Source organism: Thermobia domestica, chromosome 17 (genome assembly GCF_964235325.1).
Source record: "Thermobia domestica chromosome 17, izTheDome1.hap1.1, whole genome shotgun sequence".
NCBI classification, from domain to species: Eukaryota; Metazoa; Arthropoda; class Insecta; order Zygentoma; family Lepismatidae; genus Thermobia; species Thermobia domestica.
Window position 1 is genome coordinate 91,707,743 of NC_137470.1, and position 24,321 is coordinate 91,732,063.

General features: G+C 36.1%; 2 protein-coding genes across 2 annotated transcripts in view; both read left to right on the forward strand.

Annotated features, from left to right (window-relative positions):
* Positions 1–1,095: 1,095 nt before the first annotated feature.
* The window catches only part of wnd (Mitogen-activated protein kinase kinase kinase 13 wallenda), a 328,345-nt gene continuing 305,119 nt past the window's right edge, over positions 1,096–24,321 (forward strand). Inside the window, exon 1 of the mRNA XM_081743652.1 lies at positions 1,096–1,404. The gene's annotated coding sequence lies outside the window, so the exon portion shown is untranslated. The remainder of the gene's footprint in view (positions 1,405–24,321) is intronic.
* On the forward strand, positions 17,989–18,597 carry LOC145674094 (uncharacterized). Its single transcript, XM_081743918.1, has one exon. The coding sequence runs from the start codon at positions 17,989–17,991 to the stop codon at positions 18,595–18,597; it is 609 nt and encodes a 202-aa protein (XP_081600044.1).

Consider the following 24,321-nt stretch of genomic DNA (forward strand, 5'->3'; position numbering starts at 1 on the left):
AACTATACGTAGAAAAGGATAAATTGTAACTGTAACAGTTGTCTAGTAGTAATACATATAATAAATTTCTCCTACAGACAATTACTATTAATATCATATTATTAATCACACTATAATTAACTTGAGCAATATTTCATTGAAGTAACTAAATTAGGCCTAATGCCTCATGTCTCTAGTTAAGGAAGACTAACTGCATAGCTTACTTCTATATAATTATTTATAGCAACAATTTGTGCAAAGATTTCATAGTACAGGGTAGGTTGGATGGTTGAGAACATTTACTTTCTCAGCTTTTATTAACTATTTAATATGTTCTTTTTGTATTTCCTTCACAAATTAGTGTGTTTGAGCATTTGATTGAGCATTAGGGGAGAACTTTTGCTATTACAAATAGATGTTTTTTTTCTATATTTTGATACCATTATATTTAAATATATAATTTTTTTATTCATTTTAGTTTTGAAGCCTTCAAAAATCTTAGAACCAACAAGTATAGGGTCTAACCAAAATCATAAATAGTGAATTAATTAGGTTTTTTTTTTTTTTTTTTTTTTTTAAGCGAACAGTGAACATAGGCTAGGTTCAGAGTTCTTATTATTCACTTATTTGGAGATATAGCAATACTGTTTAACATGTAAATTAAACGCATTAATGGCCTAATAAAGAGTTCAAAATAAGTCTTAATGTTCATTTTAGTTTACCTCCGTCCAAAGTGGTAAGTACGTAAAAAGTCATTTAAGGGGCCCGGGATTGCTCAGCCTCTGGGCCCGCGACCGCTCTCGCCGGACCTGTGTATACAGCGCTTTTTTTTTCAACTCGTCAAAATTTTGTCACAGGAGAAACTACTTTGTAACTGTACAAATATCTACTTCTTTCTGTAGTGTGTGATTTCTGGTTATAAGATCAGTTTAATCTATTACGGAGAAAAATGCTTTCGGCAAAGGGAAGAGAGCAAGTTTCAACAGGCAAATAGGAAAGTATCTGAAAGCGAGAACAAAATGCACCACCAATTGAAGTTTTCTCTTTCGAATAGTTGGCAACTCTTAGCCTTACCCCAAACCTCTCTCAGTCGATCGTAACGCCATCTTGGTCAGAATGCCGTCGCTTTCAGGTGAGACCGCGTGCCACAGAGGAGCAGGTGGTCTTATTTTGTGTGTTATATATTGACATATTGTGTTGTGCTTTTTTTATAATTTCTTTTTAATAGTGTGTTCGTGTTTATTCATATAATTGTATTTTTTAACTTGGTGCTTCTTCATTAAAACAAATTTCATATTTATTGTTTAGTTTGTTATTTTTTTTTTAAAAAAAGAAATATATCAGTGCATCGGAAAAGTGAAAGGATATTTCCTGTGAAGGTTATTTTTCATATGCACTTTGTGATGCCCTTGGACAAATCAATAGGTAAGTACATTTATTTATTTGTTTTAGGTAAACTTGAACGAAATAATTTCATTACAAGTTGGGTTAAGATTTGCGGACTTACCAGTTGGTATAATGTGATCTGCTGTACACTTGTTTCCGAAATGATCCCCCTGTATATTTGATGTTGATTTATCTGGATGACAATGTTGATTGTATTTTGTCTTCTAACCCTGTGTTGTTATACTAAACTACATATCCATAAAACAAGAGTAATTGAAGATTTTTCTTTAGGTTCTCACGTATTTTCTATGCTGAAGTTTAGACGCTGTTTCATTCTTTAGGAAATTACCTTGAGGATGTGCTTTTGTCTTTATCTTTGAACCTCCTGAATGCGAAGTTTTGTTGACAGTGCGGTAACAACACTTCATTAGTGGCGTCACAAAGGATTGTTAGATACAAATAAGTGCATTATTAAACATTTATGCACTTTCTTAAATATACCAAATACGTCAATGCGATATGCAGGATACATAAAAAATCGATATCAGTTTAATTTCATTGTTTAAAACTACTCATATAAAAATAATAAGTTCTATTTATATCTTTGTATTTACTGACGTACGTGAACAAGTGTTTGTTAATTGTTGCAAGGACTCTGTTTTATAAGGATTGTTATAGAATATGTAGAAACTATACATTAACTCTAGTTGTTCTTTCTGCGAACGAATAGATATCAGATTGTTACTTGTCGCTGGGTCTACCAGAAGTCATCCCCGGCTTAAAGATGCGTTTCCATTATTATGGCGAAAGAATTACGGAAAATGAGAGCACAAGGTGCGTTCGGCTAAGTTAATATTGTTATAGAGCTAGTTATTTTCAACATTTTTGTATGACAAAACATGCTTATCGCTCGTAATTTTGGTACGCGCGGAGGGGTTTGTTTCCCGGTGAGGCTACAATTTTCGGTGTTCGGCCAGCATTATGAATTGGGGAGATATTTAAACTGACGTTCCCTACCACACTTCACCCAAGAAAACATGTCTCACCCGATGAATTGAAGCTAAAAGAAAACGGGTGATAAATGAAATCCAGAGAAAACCAATGAACTCGAAGTTGTCCACCACAAGTCATCTGATCAATCCTGATATTTTTGAGTTGTAACAAATTAGTAAATTCACAGAGTAATATCACAGCTTACATAGTGTGCTCTCTATAATTGGATTGTACTGAACAGTACGTAAATTCGAAAGGTTATTTGGAATTCTGTGTTACTTTTGACATTAAGTGTTATGAGACGGATCTGGAGTTCAACGTGGAATCCGGATAAGAACACCCATCGAGGATCGAAATTGCTTACCCTTATCAAAGGCTAGAACACGGGCGTCAATCCCGCGTGGGACAATGGAGACGTGTGCTCTCCAATATTTGTGAAACGGTTTTTCGTCCTTCCAATATTTCAAGTATCTTAGGTCAACTATGACCCAAAAAACAGTGTTAGACGAAGTGGATATGAAAAAAGTAGCACAAAAGTTTACCAATTGTGAAAAAAGGCAGTTTTTGGCACTGTTGAGCTTCATTTATATTAGTTGTAGGCTTGTAGGTCCAAAACCTGTTTTCAAATCTTTTATTGTTTCTGAGTATTCACTTCACACTACATTTTATCATTATTTTGTTTCTGACATAACACTTGGTATAATAAGTTTTATTAAAATTAAATTTTACTATTTGAATAGACAAACAAATTGTAAAGTGTGTGTTTGTATGTTTTTAGTACCACATTTTCAAAAAAAATATGAACTATTAAAAGTAAAAAATAAACCACAAAAATATGTAAGTTTTTGTTTGTTTTCTAAGTCAAAATGCTTTAAAATGCAATGTACGGAGATTATTTCTTTAAATTTTCTGGGGGAGAGCTCCCGGACCTCCGCTTTCCTGGGGATATTCTATACACCCCAGTGCTCCCGGTAGTCTGTCCACTCCAAAGTTTATGTGCTGCTTATGCCAATGGACTACAATGCTCAGAATTTGGCCAGTAGAAAATTTTGGAAGTGTAAACTATAGAATAGTTGCCACTGTTTCTACTTAGACAATTTCCATGTAACTAGTAATAGCTCATTTCTTCCTGCTTTCAATAAGATTTTATGTGTATTGATTTTAAGTATTCACTTTTTAAATTTAAAAGATATTAGTTTAAAAAACAAGCAGGAAAATGATGAGAAAAGGAAAAACACAATTATACTGACAATGTCCCCTGACTTTAATAAGGATGATGCCATGATTTCAAGTGCTTAATATTGTATTTTGCAGTTTGTAGGAAAAAAGTAGAAACAAATAAATGCATTATTACCACGGGCTGAGTGCAAAATCTTGATTTGTAAAATTCTTCATTGTTTTAGATCATATTTATGAAAATAAACAAAAATGCCTTTTGTTTTAAGTGAATTAGAACGATAATGCTTCGCTAAAGCAGCGGAATTCATTTAACGTGCCTTTCAAATTTTACGAAGCTTTTGAATAGTTTTATGGTGTGTGGATAAATAACAGACACATGCTGTTTAAATATCGTTAAACAATCGATTTCAAGTGGTTGATTGATTGATTGATTTTTACGTCCCGTTCAGCAGCGAGGCTATATGAGACGTGGACCTACTTATTAACGTGGAATCCGAACCACCTGAGCTCCCGCCGGGAATCGAACCCGGGTCTCCCGCGCCAAAGGCGCGTTCGCTAACCACTTAGCCACGGATGAGCTCTCGTTTTTAAGTGGGTTTTCAATTATTAAGTGCTATTTTCCTTCACGTAGCCAAATAAGTGCATGCTCGTGTTACCTGTGGTCCCGGGTTCATTAAGCCTTTTACGGTCTTAGGTTTTTTGGGTATTTTTTAGGCTTTCAGTCAAGCAGCTAGTACATCGTCACTATTTAGCCTAGGTTCATGTTTCATACCTCATTCTCTTCAGAATAAAGGAGGCTTTCAAGTGGTACCACTTACTTGCCCATACCATATACCAGGAGAGGGAAAAAGTGAGGTCAAAAGGAAAATTTCGGGGAAAATTTTTTTGTCACATTTGGGCCCCTCAAGAACTTCATGTGTGAACGTAGAGATCTCAAAAAAAATCTAATAAATACTACTCGGTAGACTGAATGTGTGTACAAAATTTCAAGCTTCTATCTTGAATAGTACTGGCGGGAGAAATTTTATCAAGAATCCTCACAATGCCCCAGATCACCGCAAAAGACCCTGATCTCAGGTAAAAATTTTCGTGAGACATCTCTGTTTACCCTAGGATAATAATCCTCCAATCATTATCTTCAGAATAGAACTGCCTTTCAGACGGTACATTTACATGTCTCCATCATGTGTGTGAGGGGGAAAATCCCGAAGAAAGTGATTTTTTGGTTAAAATATCCCTTTTTCAACTTTTTGCCCTTCTGAACCTCCCTGTTTTGACACAGAGATCTGAAAAAATCTGATAAGCACTACTTGGTGGACTGAGTGTTTGTGTAAAATTTCAATCTTCTAAGTGCAAAAGTAAGCCCGCCCCCTCCCAAAGAATACATCCACAATACTCCATATTCCCGTATTAAAAGAATATTGGGTAAAAATTCCCTGAGCCATCCCTAATTACCCTAGGATCATGGTTTGCCAATCATTCTCTTCAGAATAGAACTGCCTTTCAGAAGGTACCATTCGCATGTCTCCATCATGTATCTGAGGCGTGAAAATAGCGAAAAAGGAATATTTTGGCAACAAAATACTCTTTTTTTTACCTTTTTACCCCTCTGGACCCCCCCCCGCCCTTCCTTGTGCTAACGCAGAGATATGAAAAAATCTGATAAATGCTACTCGGTAGACTGAATGTTTGTGCAAGATTTCAATCTTGTAGATGCAAAAGTAAGCCCGCCTCCCCCCCCCCCCCCCAAAATGAAAATAGGCCTAACAAACGAAAAAATATGTTTTAAAGTTACGAAGTCATCATCTCCTATGTCTCGACGCAGGAAGGCGTGAAGCCATATGTAACGTATTCTACAATGCCTCTAGACTTGTAAAAACAAACAAACAAACAAAAAAGAACCGAATGAAAAAGCTCAAATAGGAGAGTTATAACGCAAAGTACCATAAAACACCCGTATGGCACAAATTGTACCATAAGACCGTAAAAGGGTTAACGTTGACCACCTGGCGCGCACACAGAAATTTTTGTTAGGGGATCGAAAGTCGAAAAATTGGAAGGATCTGGACCCGGTGGACATCTCGTGGATGTGCCTCTGGTGAGCACAAAACGTTCTTCGATGACTCAACATAATTAAAGAGTTGAAGAGCTACTTGAATTAAGATCACTGTTCCTTCCAGACATACTTTAGGGAGGGCTTAGCCCTCTCGGGGATAACCAACCGAAGCCCCAGAGCCGAGCTAAATTAAATTGGAGTTATATGTTATTTTTGTCCATTGCATGTCTTGCAGAAAATAAGTTTCCCGGTGTAGTTCGCTCATATTTTGATTTTGTCTCCCCCTCCGACAAAATTTTCTGGAAGAAAGCCTCTTTAAGCTGTAGCGAAATAGTCTAGAGAAAAGCAAATGTGAACACCTACGAGCTAGCTACATTTCATATCAACTGAAATGTCGACTGTGCTAAACGCCAGTGCATTTAGAGCTTTCTTTTAGAAGTGCAATGCTTATTTTATTGTTCTATAATTCACACAAAATATACTCTATAAATATACTCTACCTTCAAACATTCTACCTAGATTATAAGATTATTGTCTGTGTCTGCAAATACTGTTGCAATTTAATGCTAAATTGTTTCTGCCTATTCCGGTCCAGACCACCTGTTCCAGCCGTGTTGAAATCTATGTTTTATTTAAGTTGTACCACAGAAAGATCAATACTTCCCTGTTTCTCGTACACAGCTACGTAAAGCTCTTGCAGAGGTCCATTTGCTTGTTGGCCAAGGATACAGAATGATTATACATCGTTAAAACAATCTATATATATAAAAGAGAACGTACAAATCCTTTGTTCCCTCATCACGCTAATACGGCTGAACCAATTTCTTTTATTTTTGGGGGGTTATTAGGATTTGGACCCTAGATGGTTTTTATCATATCACTTTAATTTTTAATTACCAGTGTCTTGAGATAATTGACCATTCAAGTGTCCATAACGTACAAATCCTTTGTTAGATCATCATAGGTAAAAATAAACGTATTTATATGCAACCCGCATGACCGTGTCACTCGGCGGGTTAACATAAATGACAGGCGCTATAATGTTAACATTTACTGCAATCACTTGAAAGCGAAAAAGTAAAAATTATCTAAGTAACAAAGTTTATTGCGTTCCGGGGTGACCGCAGCGAAGCGGGGCGGGTTAACATAAATGACAGGCGATATAATGTTAACATTTAATGCAATCTTCTATGGTTTTTATCATATCACTTGAAAGCGAAAAAGTAAAAATTATCTAAGTAACAAAGTTTATTGCGTTCCGGGGTGACCGCAGCGAAGCGGGGTGAACGCTGCTAGTCAGAAATAAATGAAAGGTACGAACCGAACTAGACTTTCTTGCTCCCTTTACCTGAAACATATAATAATGAAATATGGGTACATATGTCTGTCATAAAAAAAAATAATAATAATAATAAAAATCTAGAAAACATTTACCCCTAAAAGTGAATTAGTTAATAATGTTTCCGTAAGGAATAACTTACACCACATTCTACAGTATTAATGAAGTATTTATAAGAACAGTAGTTAGGGTTATGCATCACTGTTAGAATTATGCATTTTGTTAGGATTGTGTGTCATGTATCGGTGCCAGTGATAAGAGCAGTTGCGTATTTAGGGGGTGGTTATCGGGCTCAATCCCCCCCCCCCAAATAAATTTGTTATATACAGAACTTCATTAAAATTTGTCGGCAATCAAAAGGAAAAATAGAAGTGCTTATTCACGTATTGTGCACAGCCCCCCGAAACAAAATCCCAAGGTTACTAGAGAACAGGTTGCCTCGAAACACTTCGGTTTTCGTTCGGAGGGAGTCGGTGAAGATCGTAATACGTCACCCATAGACCCAATGCTTTGAAGACATTTGAGTGGGTGCGAAAAAGTGTTAATTATTTAACAAACCTGTGTGACGAGTTAAGTGTTTTGCAAATTTTCTTTGTGTTCGAAAGGAAACTGTATTTTGATTCTACATCCTAAGCTAGCAATTTTTTTTTCAGGTGTTCATGTTAGTGAAAACGTGGGCCATATTCTTGATTATTTCATCTTGTCAGTGTAGTGTTTTTAGTTGTGTTATATTTATTAATTATTATTATTATTATATTTTTGCCTGGAATGCATCTGTTATATTCACATTTGGAATTTCGTACATCGAATGTAAAGTAACTTTTATACTTTTTTGGTTATGTGAAAATTTTCTTAATTAGTTACATTCTACAGTACTTGCAAAAATTTTAAACGTTAATACGCCGGGCACAAGATGTACTGTCGCGGAATGCAACAATAGTTTAGTGAAAACGAAAAAAGATGATCTTAAAAAAAAAAGAAAAAAGTCAAATGCTTTAAATTCTCCGAAGATGCAGAACTACGAAGACAGTAAGTTCAACGTTGTACATGTGATGGCAAGTGGAATCCAGATTCGTGTAAAGTGTGTTAGGAGCATTTTATTTCGAGTGACTTCGAAACAGACCTATAAAAGCGAACTATAAGGACTACCTTTCGTCATGAAAAAAAAAACGCCGTACCTTAGTAAATTTGGGGTTAGTTAAAGATAAATGTAAAGAAAAACAATCTGAAGATGGCACGAAAAGAAAAGCGATAAGAGAATACAAAATTGTTACGACTTTACTGGAGTCCACGGAAGAAATTGACTCTCTAGATGTTTCTATGGTTAATACAGAAGGAGCTACAGCAGATAATTCCTCTATTTTCCTTCAAAAACAAATATATGACTTAAAACATCAACTTTTATAGGAGAAAATGAACAACAAAATATTAAAAAGTAAACTTGAAACAACAGTTAGGAAATTAACTCTTAAAAGAACAGCACTTTCAGATTTGCGAAAGGAACTCGATCATTATTCTATGTAGTAAATTATAGACACTTAAGTTTGATTCTGCATGCAAGTAACAAAAAATATTTTACCATGTAACGTAATTCAGTATAGGATTTCTCACGCGAAGATCTTCTTCCTTATTCTTAAGCGGGAAAAGAGCAGACGACAAATTTTCTGCGCGCTTCACGGGTTTATGGGTTACGTCATTCTGGGACAGCCTATGACCGTGCAGCGTGGATAAAAGGCAACCTGTTCTCTAGTAATCTTGACAAAATCCTAAATACGCCACTGGATAAGGGTATATGTACCATTGTTAGAAGAAATCATATAACGATAGGTAAATTCAGTTCCATCAGATGGGAAATGAACAAGGTACATTTTCAAACCATAAAAATTAGTTTTTATCATTTTTTGAAAATTATACATAAGGGTTTACGCTCACGAATATCATTGTGTTTATCTCAGTAAGATTTATCAATTGATATCCGTCTTATCTTTGGATATTTATTTTTCGTTGAACGCTAATAATGTCGTAGAATAACAATTTTATCTGCTTTGTTGAACAAATTATTTGTCAGCAGAATTTGTTGCAGCTTTGTCTACTAAAACCCCGTTGCTATTATTCTGTTGTTAGAGTCATATGTGTAGACGAGTCTGCGCCGTTTGAAAAGTGTGGTTGAATGCGAGAAATCGTTTCACCACGCAATGTGCAGCGGAATCGTTTAAGCTGTGCGTGCAAATTGTTACAACTCATAAATGAAATAAAACACCTCTAAACTGTTACTATTCAAAGATTAATGAAGAACGCATCCAGTTTGTCATTGCAGAGAACTTGAAAATTAGTTCCGATTGTGCACTTGTGTACATGTGCATCTATAGAATAGTGTGTGCTGCTATCATACATGGATATATTTCCGTTGGATTGGACGCTGTGCTTGCATGTGAATTCATTATAGTAGAGAATAAAAGCTGCGAGAGTTTTATTCGTTATCCATTGAATTATTATTAACATCATTGGGAGTTAACTTTGTTGCTTGGAGAACCATGTGTTCATGGCCACAGACCCAAAAGAACGCTAAAGGATCGTGTTCTCTACCAAATCAGTTCAATCGAGATTGCTACACTCAATTTCAACAAGGTCCTGTTTTACGCACCAAGTCGGAAAATTTCCGGCCACCAGGTCTAAATTGGTGACCAAATGTTTTAGTTTAGACCAGGATTCTCAAACTTTTCGATAACGCGGACCCCCTGTTCATTTGGAAAGTAATCTGCGGACCCCCGTGCAACGCTCTCTGAAATTTCACATGGTATTAAAAATATACTAATTAAAATTACCACTAACAAGAAAAAGATCAAGAAAAATAATGCAATAAGTAATTTATTCTAAAGATACGTGATTGTTTCCTAGTGAAGGAAATTTCAATTGAAAATACAGTAACTTTCAAGACTGAAAATCAGTCTTTTTTTTTTTTTTTTTTTTTTTTTAAGTAATCCACTTGATAGAAAGTGTTCTCAAATCTCGGGTCACTAATGTGAGAAATTAAATTATTTCTGTTTTTCCATAATTGCATCTGTAATAAGTTTCATAACTATCAATCTTAGGTCCTATTCCACATTAAGACGATTTCGCTTAATACTGCAAAGAGCAGAAAAGGTATGTTCACATAAGTAATTGGTAAGGAAAGACATCAAATGTTGCAATATATTTTTAGATAACTCTTCATACTCACAGGCAGAAATTCAGGAAACAGTAAAATAGGAAAACATTAAATTTACAAACGTAGCTACAGCTGTGAGTTCCATTTTATTACAACACATTTCAAGTTTTAGGCATGATAATTTACTGGTAGATTGCTCACTACTGGTGCGATTCAATTTCAGGCTTGGTGTAGTGGATTTTCTTGATTTCATCTTTCGACGCCCTTTTTCGTGAAACGCTATTGAGCTCTTTCTAGATTCTCTAAATGTGTCCACTTCCTCTACCATACTACATTGGATTATAATGTTTCCATCATCTCAAGTGACGTGGTTTTCACTTGCCATCGCCAATACAAATTTATGTTTTCAATTAATTCCAGGCCTGCATATCTGCATAGACTGACCTTGCATCATATCCTATTAAGTTTATTTCGTTCACTCACACAAGTATCTTCTTCATTGGGAAAACTAGTTCTTCCGCCCGATTAATCTGCCCGCTCTACGCTCTAGGTTATGATTTTACTTAATTAAAAGATCAAATCGATTGTTAGAAAAAGAACTTGTGCATGCTTAAAGGATAGTATGTTTGTTACTTATGTACAACCGACACTACATATAACTCGGCATTAAACCTGTTGTGTTCTTATGAGATAAATAAATATACAGTAAAACAAAAGCGCATATTGCGACGTCAATTAGCGTCAGGCAGACAAACGGTAGCGCAGGTAGCGACATTTATTAACGTGATTGTTTATCAATAGATTTACCGTGACTCACAGACTGAGGCGTTTTCCGTTTATAATTAGCATTCAGCGTAATTTCTCAGTTTTGATTTTCCCAATCGTACGTTTGAAGCAAAGCTAAAGAGAGAGGATTGTATGCAAGACGTCCAGTTTCTTCAGGTCGTGGTGAATCCCGGAAAACTCGAACATATTATTCCTATTAGTACACTCTTGGTTTTATTAAGAGAGGCTCGGAGTTATATAAATATCTTGAGTTAATACTGTTTGGTTCAAATTTTACGTGCCTTTTACCAGCGAGGCTTTATGAGACGTGGACTTCCAGCTTAAGTTGAGATTCTAACCTCATGAACCGAGAATCAAATCCGAGTCTTTCCCGTCGAAGATAGTGTTCACTAAGCAAGTATCCACGAGGGAGGTCAATTAATATGTTGTTTTTAGAAATAAATATCCCTTTTCAACTCCAAGGCTATCAGTGTCACGTGGATCTAGGGATTTACGCTTAATCCGAAGTATATGAGCTCCTGCAAAGACCCAAATGTGTGTAAAGCATACACATATCGCATACATTAATATTGCAAACAAATGGCAGCACTAAGGCGGTTGTTTCAAAATATTAGTACTATATTCGTCTGCATTCGAGCGATGGAAATTTCAATGTGTTCGAGTGATGGAAAATGATTTGTGTTCAGTATTCTTCCATTCTTTCTTTTCATTCTAAACGTTTAGCCATAAAACTTTTTACGTTGGCCACATCTAAAGCGTGGTAACTTGCACAAGTGGCCTGAATGTACGAGAACAAAAAGTAACAGCAAAATCGTTAAGGTGTCCGCTTTCCTAATGTGGCCACCTTCCTTAAATATGCTACACAAAAAAGCATATTTATGGAACTATCCAAATATAACTATGCACTGTCATTTTTTTCCATGTTGGTATTTATATAAGGTGTTCGTTTCTCGGGAAAAGAGAATAACCAATTTAAATTGGTAAAAAGCGACCAGTTAGTATCTTGAAAAAAAAAATACAAGTTATTTGAGGAATACAAGTTATTTGTTCTATGTCTTAGTTTCATTTTGCAAGTAAGCTCATAGTGTATGCTTCATTTATGAACATTCTCTATTGTTACTGACTTTCCAACTTTTTTTAAAAAAATCTGTATTGTTTTTAAACTAAACTTCAAAGAAACAGTTGAAAGTGTACCCATGATATGAACCCAAATTTTATTTTACGGATCGCGATGGTTCAGTGGTAGAGCGTTCACCTCTGGTGTATGGGGTCCTTGGTTCGATCTCAGCTTGCACCAAGTGAACTTTGTGGTGGACAAACACCATGCGAATGTGTTTTCTTAGGGTTCTCCCTTTCCTCCTACTTTCTTAATTCCACTATTTCCTTAATTTTCCATCACTACCGTCCCCTTTAGCCTAGCCGGCATAATCGTGGGACGTAAAACTTAAAGATTTATTGATAACTTGTGTTAATGACAGTCAAGAGAATCAAACGAAACTCACATTTCTATGTATGGGATATGGCTAGCCACCGCTAAAGTCAGGACTGACTTCATTAAGGAACTCGGCGAAAGATAATCACTCTAGTTATATATTGCGAAAAAAGGATTCAAAAACGCAGTTTCATTCTAGTGTTTAACGACCCACGATTATGCTACGAGGCTAAAAGAGATAGAGTTATAATATGCAGTTACGGAAGGACGGATGTACTAACATTACCACCTTGTAGGGTTATTTTCGTGATCCTAATAAACTCTTGTAAATGCAGTAGAGAAGATCACGCAAGACCAAAATGTATATGATATGGACAGCCACCATTAAAATAACCTTTACCCCTGAAGATGACGAATTAACTTCATTAAAAAACTAATCCGAGATAATCGCTCTGTATTGTATTTATCTATTGTAAGAAAGATAATTCATAAATTCGTTTTCGCTCGTAATTTATCGCGTGGAGTAACAGACGGATGTATTGACATTACAATCTTATTAGGCTTACTGGCGTCATCTTAATAAAATTTGACCAAAGCAGTTATTGGTACTAGAATGATCGCAAGCGATCGCGAAGCTTGACCTATATCTAGCTATTTCACCACCTAATAGAACGCGCGGGTGTTCTGCTCGACAACTCCCGCTCATGAAATTTAGCCAATCTCGTCCCTCACGCTTTAGAGACAATATCTCATGAAGATACAATGTTGTCGAATTGCCGCTAACTTTCATTTTCTATTTCTTTTTAATTATTAATGTCGTTGTTTTATATTCTTTCTATTATTATTATAGTTTAACTCGAATAATTATTAGTGTTCATGTTATAGTTCTTTAATTGCTTTTTTGTGTTTATTCGTTTATTTTTGTCACTCTTTCACTATGCCTTCTAAGTTTGGCAACATGTTGTTGCACTTCTTGCGTTTCACGTTTTCTCAAGTGTGCGTTCAGAAGGCAGCTCCACGAATCGTACACTGAGATAAAAAAAAAATGTATGTGTCGTACGTAAAATCGTATGTTACATTTGTAAATCCTGTATCTTTTCTACGTAACGTACAGCAAACGTATAACTGAAAACGCATGTTTTATAATTCTTTCTGTATAAGTGTTCCATCTATGCGTACTTTCCGTATGGAACAATATAGGCGCTCAGGATCTCACATACAAATAGACATATATAACACATAGCTGACGAAGGTGACATACATATGTATGTAATATAAGGAAGACTGTTAGATATCAGATATCCTGCAACGGAATGATATAATATCTAAGGGCAGTGCGTATATAACATGGATAATGTATGCTCCATACTGATTTCTGTAGTAAGCAAGAGGATTCCATATATTTGTACAATATACCGCTGTCCGGAGAACGGATTTTTCTCAATGTACCGTATCATATTTTTAAGGCGTATGACAAGTAGGGCAAAGCAGTGCTGATTCGAGTACAGCCCAGGCTTGTTAAATCGTTGCAGTCACTATAATCTGTGTTACAGTTTCTGTAATATGTCACTGTAGGGAATGTAACATACATTAGTAATAAGAAGTATTTGATTTGGTCAAATTTTATTTGTAAGTTTAACGTAGTTCCAAAACTATCATGATTAGCATTTACCAAAAATTTCTGCTTGCTTCAATTTTTTGTTAGAAGTGTTTAGGCTGTATTTTGTGGAATAAAATGAAAATAGTTTCCATGTTACATTACTTATCTAAATCTCATATCCAAGGATGGAAATGGTTTGTTTGCAATACCAAATATCGTGTAGACTTCACTATATACCGAACGTTGAACATTAGTCGATGGCTGCTAGGGAAATGATTATTGCGACGCATTATTCCGCTGCGAAGGGGACAGAACTGAATAAGAAAGGGGTGGCGGGCTTATGACGAGAGCACGCGAGCTTCCACTCGATAAATTGTAGCGAGGGGAGACTCTGTCGGGGAAGAAAATCAATGACGGCTCGACATGCTATCATTGTTGGGAGGGAATGTTGTTGCACCTGGCATCATTGCATCTTCGACAAATCAAATATCGTACCCGTCGGCGCCTTCCCCGTCTCGGAAAGAAATACAAATGAACCATTGAGACAATGGTCTTTCAATAAGTATGTCTGACATCACGTGCATCAATTGGGCTTTTCAGTACTGTTAGTTTGTTATTGATTATCTTGACACCGAAACGTCGTTAGTAAAGTACGATCTAACAATTATATTGAAATTACAGGAACTTTGTTTACCCTAACGTTGATAATAATAATGTGAAGAATTTTTTTTCACCGTGATTACCGATGGTAGATCAAGTTTAAAATGGGCTACCGAGCTTAAATTGTTATTGGTCGGCGTAATTTCAGTGATGTTGTTGATCCATTTGTGTGTTTTCGATATTTTAATGTTGTGCAAGGTTTAATAACTTTTAGGGCCTATTTTTAGAACTAACGTAGTGCCTTCACTATTCGGTTAAAAAAGTATCAATAAGGCTTTTTACTTCCGGTTTCTTTTATCTTTTTCAAGTATGGAGGCATTGTAGAACATTTTACGTATGGTTTCACGCCTTTATGCGTCGAGACATAAGGTGTGATGACGTCATAAGTTATTTTTTCTGTTATGCCTATCTTTATTATTTTTTGGTGGGCTTACATTTGCACCTAGAAGATTGAAATTTTGCACTCAGATGTAGTACACTCCTTAGTATTTTTCAGATTTCTGCGTTAAAACAGGGGCTCCAGAGGACAAAAGAGGTAAATAAAAGGGATGATTTTTTTTAAAATCCTTTCTTTGCGATTTTCCCGCCTTAGATACATGATTGAAGTCATGCGAATGATACCGTTTGAAAGGCTGTTCCTGTCTGAAGAGAATGGTATACAAACCATGATTCTAGGATAAATAAGGTGTCTCAGAGAATTGTTTATCTAAAATCTTGTTTTATACGGGAATCTGGGGTATTGTGGGGATATTATTTTTTGGAGGGCTTACTTTTGCACCTAGAAGATTGAAATTTTGCACTCAGATGTAGTACACTCCTTGGTATTTTTCAGATTGCTGCGTTAAAACAGGGGGGTCCAGAGGGGCAAAAAGGTAAAATGAACGGATATTTTTTAACAAAAAAATATTTTTACCGACTTTCCCGCCTTAAATAAATGATAAAGACATGTGAATCATACTGTTTCAAAGTGTCGTACTATTCCGAAGAGAATGATGTACAAACCATGACTCGAGGATAAATAGGGATGCCTCAAGATTTTTTTATATTAATATTAAATGCGGGTCTTTTGAGTAATTGCGGGCATTGTGGGGCTCATTGTAAATATTATTTCCCGCCCTTACTGTACAAGATAGAAACTTGAAATTTTGTGCACTCAATAAGTACACCCTTTAGTGTTTTTCAGTTGACTTTGAGATCTGTGAGTTAAAATACGGAGGGTCCAGAGGGGCTCAAATTTTGATTTTTTTTTTCAGAAAAATTCCGATTTCTCTCAAAATTTCCCGCCTGACAAACATGATAGGGAAATGTGAATGTACCATTTGAAAGGCTGTTCTATTCTGAACAGAATTAAATACAAACCATGGTCCTAGGATAAATATGGATGATGCTGTAGCTGCTTGACTGAAAGTCTATAATTTACCCCAAAAAAGCCATACTTTAAAAGGATTCAGAGTTATTCGAAGTAAATTCTTCCCATTTTACATTCTTTAAGATCGTAAAACAAAACTTAAACAAGTGAGTATTTTTTCTTTTTTAAGTATGAAACTAAGATTTCCAAACTATGCAAATTCAGTACTCAAACTTGAAGCAGTACGTCTATAAGTACTGATTGCAATAGAGTAATATTATGAAAGACAGAACCTGTTCGTCGGTTACTGGATCAATATCAGAAAGCCATTACTCTTTTTAAATTTACCTGCTTTACTATTTATACATCTAATAATAATTGTAATCAATTTTAAACTCGTGTGTCCAGATTAAATAACAACCCATCGCTACATTGAAATCTGATAACCGTTCACCATGCCTGCGGGCTCCATTCTTCTTTGCATCTGCCTTTTGTTTTTACAAGTAGTATGCGGTGCTGTAGTCAGCGTCACCCGAATTGCCGTGTGGCATCAGCCAATAAGCTTGCAGCGTCCTGTTACTAAACCTTCAGGAAGGAATCTAATCATTCATAATTGTCCACAAATACGAACAAAATCAATTATGAATGATTAGATTCCTCTCTGAAGGTTTAGTGACAAGGCATTGCGAGCTTATTGGCTGATGCTACACGCCAATTCGAATGACGCGGTCCTTTTTTTAATAGTGTTAACGCGTATTGACTTTAACTGCCATCTGGGAAGACGATGGATTGGTAGATCTTTCCTACGATTGTTTATCTGCGACGTTATCATATAGTGAAATTCCCCTCTCTAGACGAGAATCCGAATAGTATATATATATATATATATATATATATATATATATAGAGGAAAGTACCTAATTATGGAATAGGGTTGAGAATATGGAATACTACCGTATCTACCCTGGTAGGTAGTGCACTCTAGTGAAGGTGCCCGGAGACGCTTGACTATGTACCCTGTCATGCGTTTCTGGTCAGTTTGTAGTGAAGTAAACAGTTTGTTGCACGTAATACTTCAAGGAGTGGATATTCGCAATTGTTGATTATCGAAGGTGAGTATTTCAGAAGTAATTTTCTTAGTCACATTGTAATTTGAAATTATTGACAGTGAATCACGTGGAAAGTTGGTGTTTTCTAGCTATAGGCTATGCAAGTTAGATTATTTTGTACCTAGGCTAAGTACCATTTTTGTGGTTATGAAAACAAATATGGCGAGGCTTGCAATATGGAATATCATAAGGTTTTAAATATGGAATAGTATTCCATATTTAGAGTCTTATGCAATCTTTTTGTTTCGTTTCTCAGATGAATAAACAGCGGAAGACTTGGGACCGTAACGCAATGAGGAGTGATTTACGATGTGAGGAAGAAGAAAATGGAGTTTTTGAAGGCGGCCAACATATAAGTACCTCAGACAACACTTTTTCGCTTGGCGTCATCTAAATTGAGTCCTGAAGAAGCTGTTGCGAAGAAGCTAGGAAGAAAACTAATTCTAACACGGAAATGGAGGAGGAACTGGTCCAGTACCTGTTAGTTATGGAAGACAGATTTTTTTGGTCTTACTCGGAGGGATGTGCGAATTATGGCATATCAATTAGCCAAACAAAATGGACTTGCACACTCGTTTTCAAAGTGCCACGAGTTTGCAGGAAAGACTTGGCTGAATTTGTTTATGAAGAGGAACAAGGGAAAACTTTCTTTCAGAAAACCTACACAAACTCATACAATCGAACCGTTGGCTTTTGTAAAGAAAAAGTGACCCACTTATTTGACCTTTTGCAATCGGAGATTGATAATAAGAACATTTCTGTTGATCGCATATTTAACGTTGATGAGACAGGCCTGACTGTCGTTAAATAAAAAAATCCTCAAGTTCTTGCACACAAAGGAAAACGTCAAATAGGCGCAGTTAGCTCTGCAGAACGAGGCTCTTTAGTGACCGTAATAACGTGTATGAACGCCACGGGTATTTATGTTCCTTCTATGCTAATATTTCCAAGGAAAAAGTGGTCAAATCACCTCATGCGCGGTGCTCCTGAAGGATCTATTGGAGCGTGTCATCCTTCTTTGTGGGTACAGAGTAATCTCTTCACTGAATGGTTCAGACATTTTATTAAACACACAAGGCCATCTGAAGAATCTCCATTGTTGCTTATTCTTGATGGCCATTATACCCATTCAAGGAATTTAGAAATTTTATATTTGGCGAGAAGCAATAATGTCTCCATACGTTGTATTCCTCCTTATTCGTCGCACAAACTGCAGTCTCTTGACAGAACCTTCATGAGTCCCTTAAAAACGTACTACAGTGAAGAGATCAGGATTTGGATGAGAACTGTTAGAACAGAAGACGGTTGTGTGCAGCCTCTCTCTGCATTTGAGGTAGCAGAACTCTTTGGAAAAGCGTACGTGAAAGCACAAACTGCTTCAAACGCCATTAATGGTTTTAGAGTGACGGGAATTCGGCCCCTCAATCCCCACATTTTCAATGATAGTGACTTTCTTGAAGCAAAGTACGCACAACAATGTAGATCAGTACCTGGCTTTGAACCTTCACGAGATCTCTCTTCCCCTCCTACACCACTACTAGGCTCTGAACCTTCACCTGGACTCCCTCCTCCTTCTACATAAATCATATCAAACACTTCTCTCCCATATACTTCAGATAACCTTTCTCCTACTCTTCTTGTCCAATCACAATTGAAGCTTCAGCAAGTGGATCATCTGGCAGCAGTATAACTTCATGGCAAATATCAGCAGTGCCCGCAGTGAAGAAGAGGGAAGGCAGTCGAGGAAGAAAGGCTGGCTCTGCAGTCATAATTACTTCATCACCTTACAAAAATCAGTTAGAGAAGTCTGTGAAAGCTGTCGATAGTGGAAAACAACTAAAAATGAAGAACACTGCAAAAACAAGGATAAGAAACAGAAGAATGCAACAGAAGAAAAGAAATGCACCAAGAAATGCTGCATGCACTAAAAAATGCACCGAAAGTACGTACGTTACGAAACAAATGTGATGACAGTCGTCCCCAAAGTGAAACTTCAGATTCCGAAACATCTATGTCCATCAGCGCATATGATGATCAATCATCAACGTTTAGTAGCATTCTCGATAATGATTAACCAGAGACAGGAGAAGACGCTGAGTGCCTCTTCTGCTCATCAAAATTTTCTGAAGATAAAGGTGGTGAAAGTGGGTGATGTGTATGATGTGCCAATCCTGGGTTCACAATGAATGTGCTGGGTGTGACAAAGGTGTATATATCTGTGACTTCTGTAAATATACATAGATGTCTCACTGAACATTTTGCAGCACATTTAACACTAGGCAGCATATCTAATAATTTTTCTTTTACCTAAGTTTACAACTCTAAGATATAAATGTCTCCTTGCAAATTTTGCTTCTATGTTTCTTTTTGTAACTCTACAGCTCATTTACTACATTTTTTTTTTTTGCATTTTTCAAATAATCTTTGGAATATTTGCATCTTTATATCATGTAATTAAAATATTTGTATTGGCAACTTCCTTTGTTTTACTTAGCATACCTATAATAGAAGCATGTAAAACATTCTGGTATATTTCATAAGAGTTGTTTATGGTATTCCATATTTAGAGCACTTTTTTTCGGGTAACAATTTTGTACTATTTTGATTTTCATTTATTTTTGGGGTCTCTTTTTTGTTATTGACTGACTTTAAATGGCAGAAGTTATTACCATATCTGTAAAGAATGCACACACATTTTTTTCATATGTAGAATCGTGTAAGGTGAGCTACAGTTGCCAAAAAATGGAACGGTATTCCATATTTAGGTACTTTCCTCTATATATATATATATATATATATATATATATCGCTTTATTTAAACTTGGTGAATAGTGCTGTAGTCAGGAGGCGCCATTTTTAGAACACTCGATATGTGTAATCTATTTCATTGGAATGTAAAATATCCGAAGTTTTCAGATTGGCATCGTACGACATACTTTTAAATGCCATTAAAATCCGTTTTTCTAGGTCATTATTGGCCGTGTGCACCAACGCAGTTCAACTGTTGAACGAGGGTCATAACCAAGTTCGGTGAAAATGTCTGTTGCACCAACAACGTTCAAGATTAAGTCTCAGTCAAATGGTGAATGAACTTGGTTTTAGCTTGAACGGCCGAATTTGGGGATTAAACTTAGTTGATCCAAGTCAGTTCGTTTACATTCAATAATGTCTTTGTATTTTTCCGCTAATGGAATTATGATAAATTTCTCGTACTCGGAAAAATTTTTTGCTTCTGGTTTCATTATTTTTTCCCTAGATACAATGTATGTCATATCAATAAAATGAAATAAATGTTCTAAAGTTTGTTGTTGAAATACAAAAGCAAAATAATAATAATAATAATAATAATAATAATAAACGGTGTAGATTAGGAATACAGTTCTTTTTTTAATTTCAGGTAAAGTCTGTTAACTCGCAAAAAGAAATGAGGAGGTTATGTAGGTAGAAAACCTGCGAGACTGTATAGCTTTACAATATTAAACCCACTAGAAATAAACTACTGTGCGTTTTTTTTTTTTTTTTGGACAAAATCAGCTCATAGCATTTTTGACAATGTATTTTCTAAACAATATTCCAGTAAAGGTTAATCTTAGGAGGGCATAAAAGTTATGTCTATAAATACAGTATAGTCAAAATTTCAGTATAGTATATTCAGTCTTGTCAAAATTTCATCCAAAGAGCACAAAATTTTCTATCTAGTTATTCCTCGAAAAACTTATTATCCAGTTATTGCATACAATTGTGTAAGACACATAGAAACTTAAACTACATATAGTGAAAGCCACACGTCTCAAAACCACGCACCAAACTTTGCAAGCTGCTCGTTACAAGCTATTTTTGAACCTATTACGGTTTACGCCAAGGTGAAGCTGGTGGGCTATAGTACAGGTGTAGTAAGTGATCACTACAAGCTAGTTTTGCATTATAATTGCATAATTATGAACAATACATTTTAATGCTGTTTCTATAATTACAGATTACTTATATGTGTAACAAATGGATTTTGAGAAATTGCACCGCAAAGCAGGAGGTTGATATTTGCCACACTGGTCTTTCCTTATGCACACACCACCATCGGTAATGTGCCTGCTTTCGCGGACAAAATCACGAGTGATCCCTCAAATTGTGCCCAGCTTCGAATCGGAATAGATACAAACTTAGGTTGTACTGGCCGTTTAGCACAGATTCGTGTGTGCGTAGCTGGTGGACAGGTGAGAAACTAGAAATGCAGAAGTCGTTAGATCATAAGTGGAAAGAATAAATGGTAGCGCTCCTCAACTTTACCTATGCTAACTGGGAAGTGCAGGCAAACGCCAGCAGGGAAAAGGTTGTAAAAGACATTATAATAACATTTTCATGATGAAATGTGTATAACTGTTGAATCAATTTTCCCCATCAGTGGATTCCAGAATTTTTTTGAATTTTTTTTTTATTTTCTAGTGGTGGCGAATTTCAATATACTGGGAATGAGATGTATTAGTAACGAAAATACTAGGAATCCACATTGAGCATGATAGGATATATGGTCCCGAGGGAATTTTATCGTTCCCGCGGAGACGTTCCTCCCGACCAATTCCTGAAATTACCACTGGTCCGCATAGATCCAGTTGTTATTTGTTATAAGTTTAGTGTAATCTTTATGGTGCAATTTTACTGTACGGATCCACAGATTGTAAAATATACGGAAAAAATTGCAGACGTCTTTAATTTGTCCATTTTATGTCGAGAACAGCATGCAGTTTTACTATACGTATCCATAGTATAAATAGTAGTAGGAACGAGTCAGGAGCCCCGCAGGGGTTAGCTGGATCATGTTCTCGACATAAAATGGGAAAATTAAAGACTTGCCCATATTTCTCTATACATTTTGCAATCTGTGTATCCGTATAGTAAAACTGCACCGAGAACAACCCCTGCGTGACCTCTAACCCTTTCCTACTACTACTAGTACTACTACTTATACTATGGATCCGTAAAATAAAACTACACGCTACAACCTAATCTAAAATTTACTACCAATATTGCAACACCAAGTATCACTCGCTTATTTTATTTCAGGTAGAATTTATTAGTCCATTCTTTGATGTTGTATTCAGTCGAGATGCACACAATCTCGAAAGTCGAAAACTCTGGCAGGCGGTATGCTTCCTCCATTTGTTACTTGTATGTGCCCTATCCAAATATCCATGTTTCAGAGTCCTGCGGTACTTCCGCAACAATTTTTATAGAGGCAGTTTGGTTATAGGCATATAATTTGAAATACTCACCAACTACCTTTATAAAAATTGTTGCTGAAGTACCGCGGGATTCTGAAACATGGGTATTTGGATAGGTCACATACTAGTTCTTAAACAAAGTCTTGAGCCGACTACAATAGGTCCCATAGTGTTGGAGCTATGGACCATTGAATTTCATTTTTTCATGTTTTCTGCAGCCTGTAACTCCGAAAGGAAGCATTTGTACACCCAGGTTGGTCTATACTTTTTATCTTCTCTTAGTGTCAGGAATCACCTCCCAAACGTTGTGGGTGTTGTTTTGAAATAGCCTGTATGTAGATTAGCCTTTGTCCAGCTGGGGATCCCGCCGTCAGACCTCCGCGTTTACTTGGCCTACGACCTCGCACCTCGCTACCGAATTTCATGTTTCTTTTCGTATTTTAACTATGTAAAAGATAAAATTTTGTATTCCAAGAAACCGCGTATTTAAATAACATGAGAGGTTTCTACATCCCCACTTTAGACCCCCTAAAAGTTGAAAATATTCACTTTTGGAAATTTTCGTGTGGGTTAGTTGCGCAAGACTACAATCATGCCAAATTTCATCAAACTAGTCCTGGCCCAAGTGCCTAAACATTTTCGGGTGTAGAAGATGTCCCATATTAATAACATGGAAAAAATTTTCCGTTCCCCACAAAACCACTCTAATGTTTGATTTTTCATTTTTAGCGATTTTGTTAAATAATACGATAAAAAAACGTACAAGCATACTGAATTTCAAGTTTTTTATTCCTATTGTAAGTACCTAAAATACGAGATTATAGTTCTGAAGAAAAAAGGCCTTTTTAAATACCATGAGGAATTCCTTCATCCCTCCTTTAGACCTTCTAAAAATTAAAAGTTTTCACTTTTGGCAATTTTCCTGTGGGTTAGTCCCAGAAAGCTATAATCATGTCCAATTTCAACCTTGTACGTCAAACAGAAGTGGTCTTTATTTTATGTCAGTGAGTTCATGTAATTTTATATATAGTTTCAGTTACAGTTTCATGTGAATAGGTGGTGTAGTTACCGTTACCAAATATTTGTTTTGCTCGTTTTACTCGAAAAGTACGCATGAGGTTTATATTTATCCATATCGTTTTGTCCAGCTCAATATCTATCTCCTGGTATAAGCCAAATCTTTGGATATTGCTTTCCCGTTAAACGGTAAGAATAACGTAATTTTTTCCCTTTTTTCGCATTCAATAAGTCCAGTTAGAATGAACTGGGATTTTGTATGTTCGTTGGAGATATCCGTATTTCCATAGAGATACTTTCTCTTCTGGATAGATATATTAAAAACCAAAAGGTAAATGAAGCTGACACCGTTGAAAAGGCAAACAATTGTTCCAGAAGAATCCAATCACTTTTACGTAACACGTATCGTAAACCAAGTATGAAGTATCCTTGCAAAGTGAAAGTTATTTTTTTTTTCGTTGCACCAATTGAGTTACCGAAGGTCCTGTCAACATTTTAATGTACAACAACTTGTATTTCTTATTTCCTTTATTGAACGAGAAGAAAGTTTTATTTATAATCTTGTTTTGTTAATTCTTTATTGTGTGACCAGTGGCGCTTGCTTCTGCAGTTCAATGAGGGTTGTTCAAACTATGTAATCGAATTTTGCAAGTAAGTTCATTCTGCATGCCATTGCATTGCATGCTTTGCCTATTCTGCAGGTTGATCAGAAATTGTACATGCCATTGCAAGGCATAGGTAGAGGCAGTAGTGTTATTCTATTTTTAATAACCGGTTTTATATATATTTGCGTACCTTTCGCCTCCTCGTCTGCAGACTCGAATTGCATTATGTGGCAACATCGCAGATAAAGAACCACAGAGTAGCCCTACCAATATATCAAATAGTTACATCGATTTTTTCTATACTGCACTTAAAAGTCGATATAGATTGACACTGTCATCGCTAATTAGTGTAGCAATCAACGTAACTGCCTGATGCATCCGAAGAATAGTGCTAATGGTTCCAAGTTAATCTGCGACGTTGCCACATAGTGAAATTTTGATGCTCAATATCGGCTGAAGGAGTCCCAG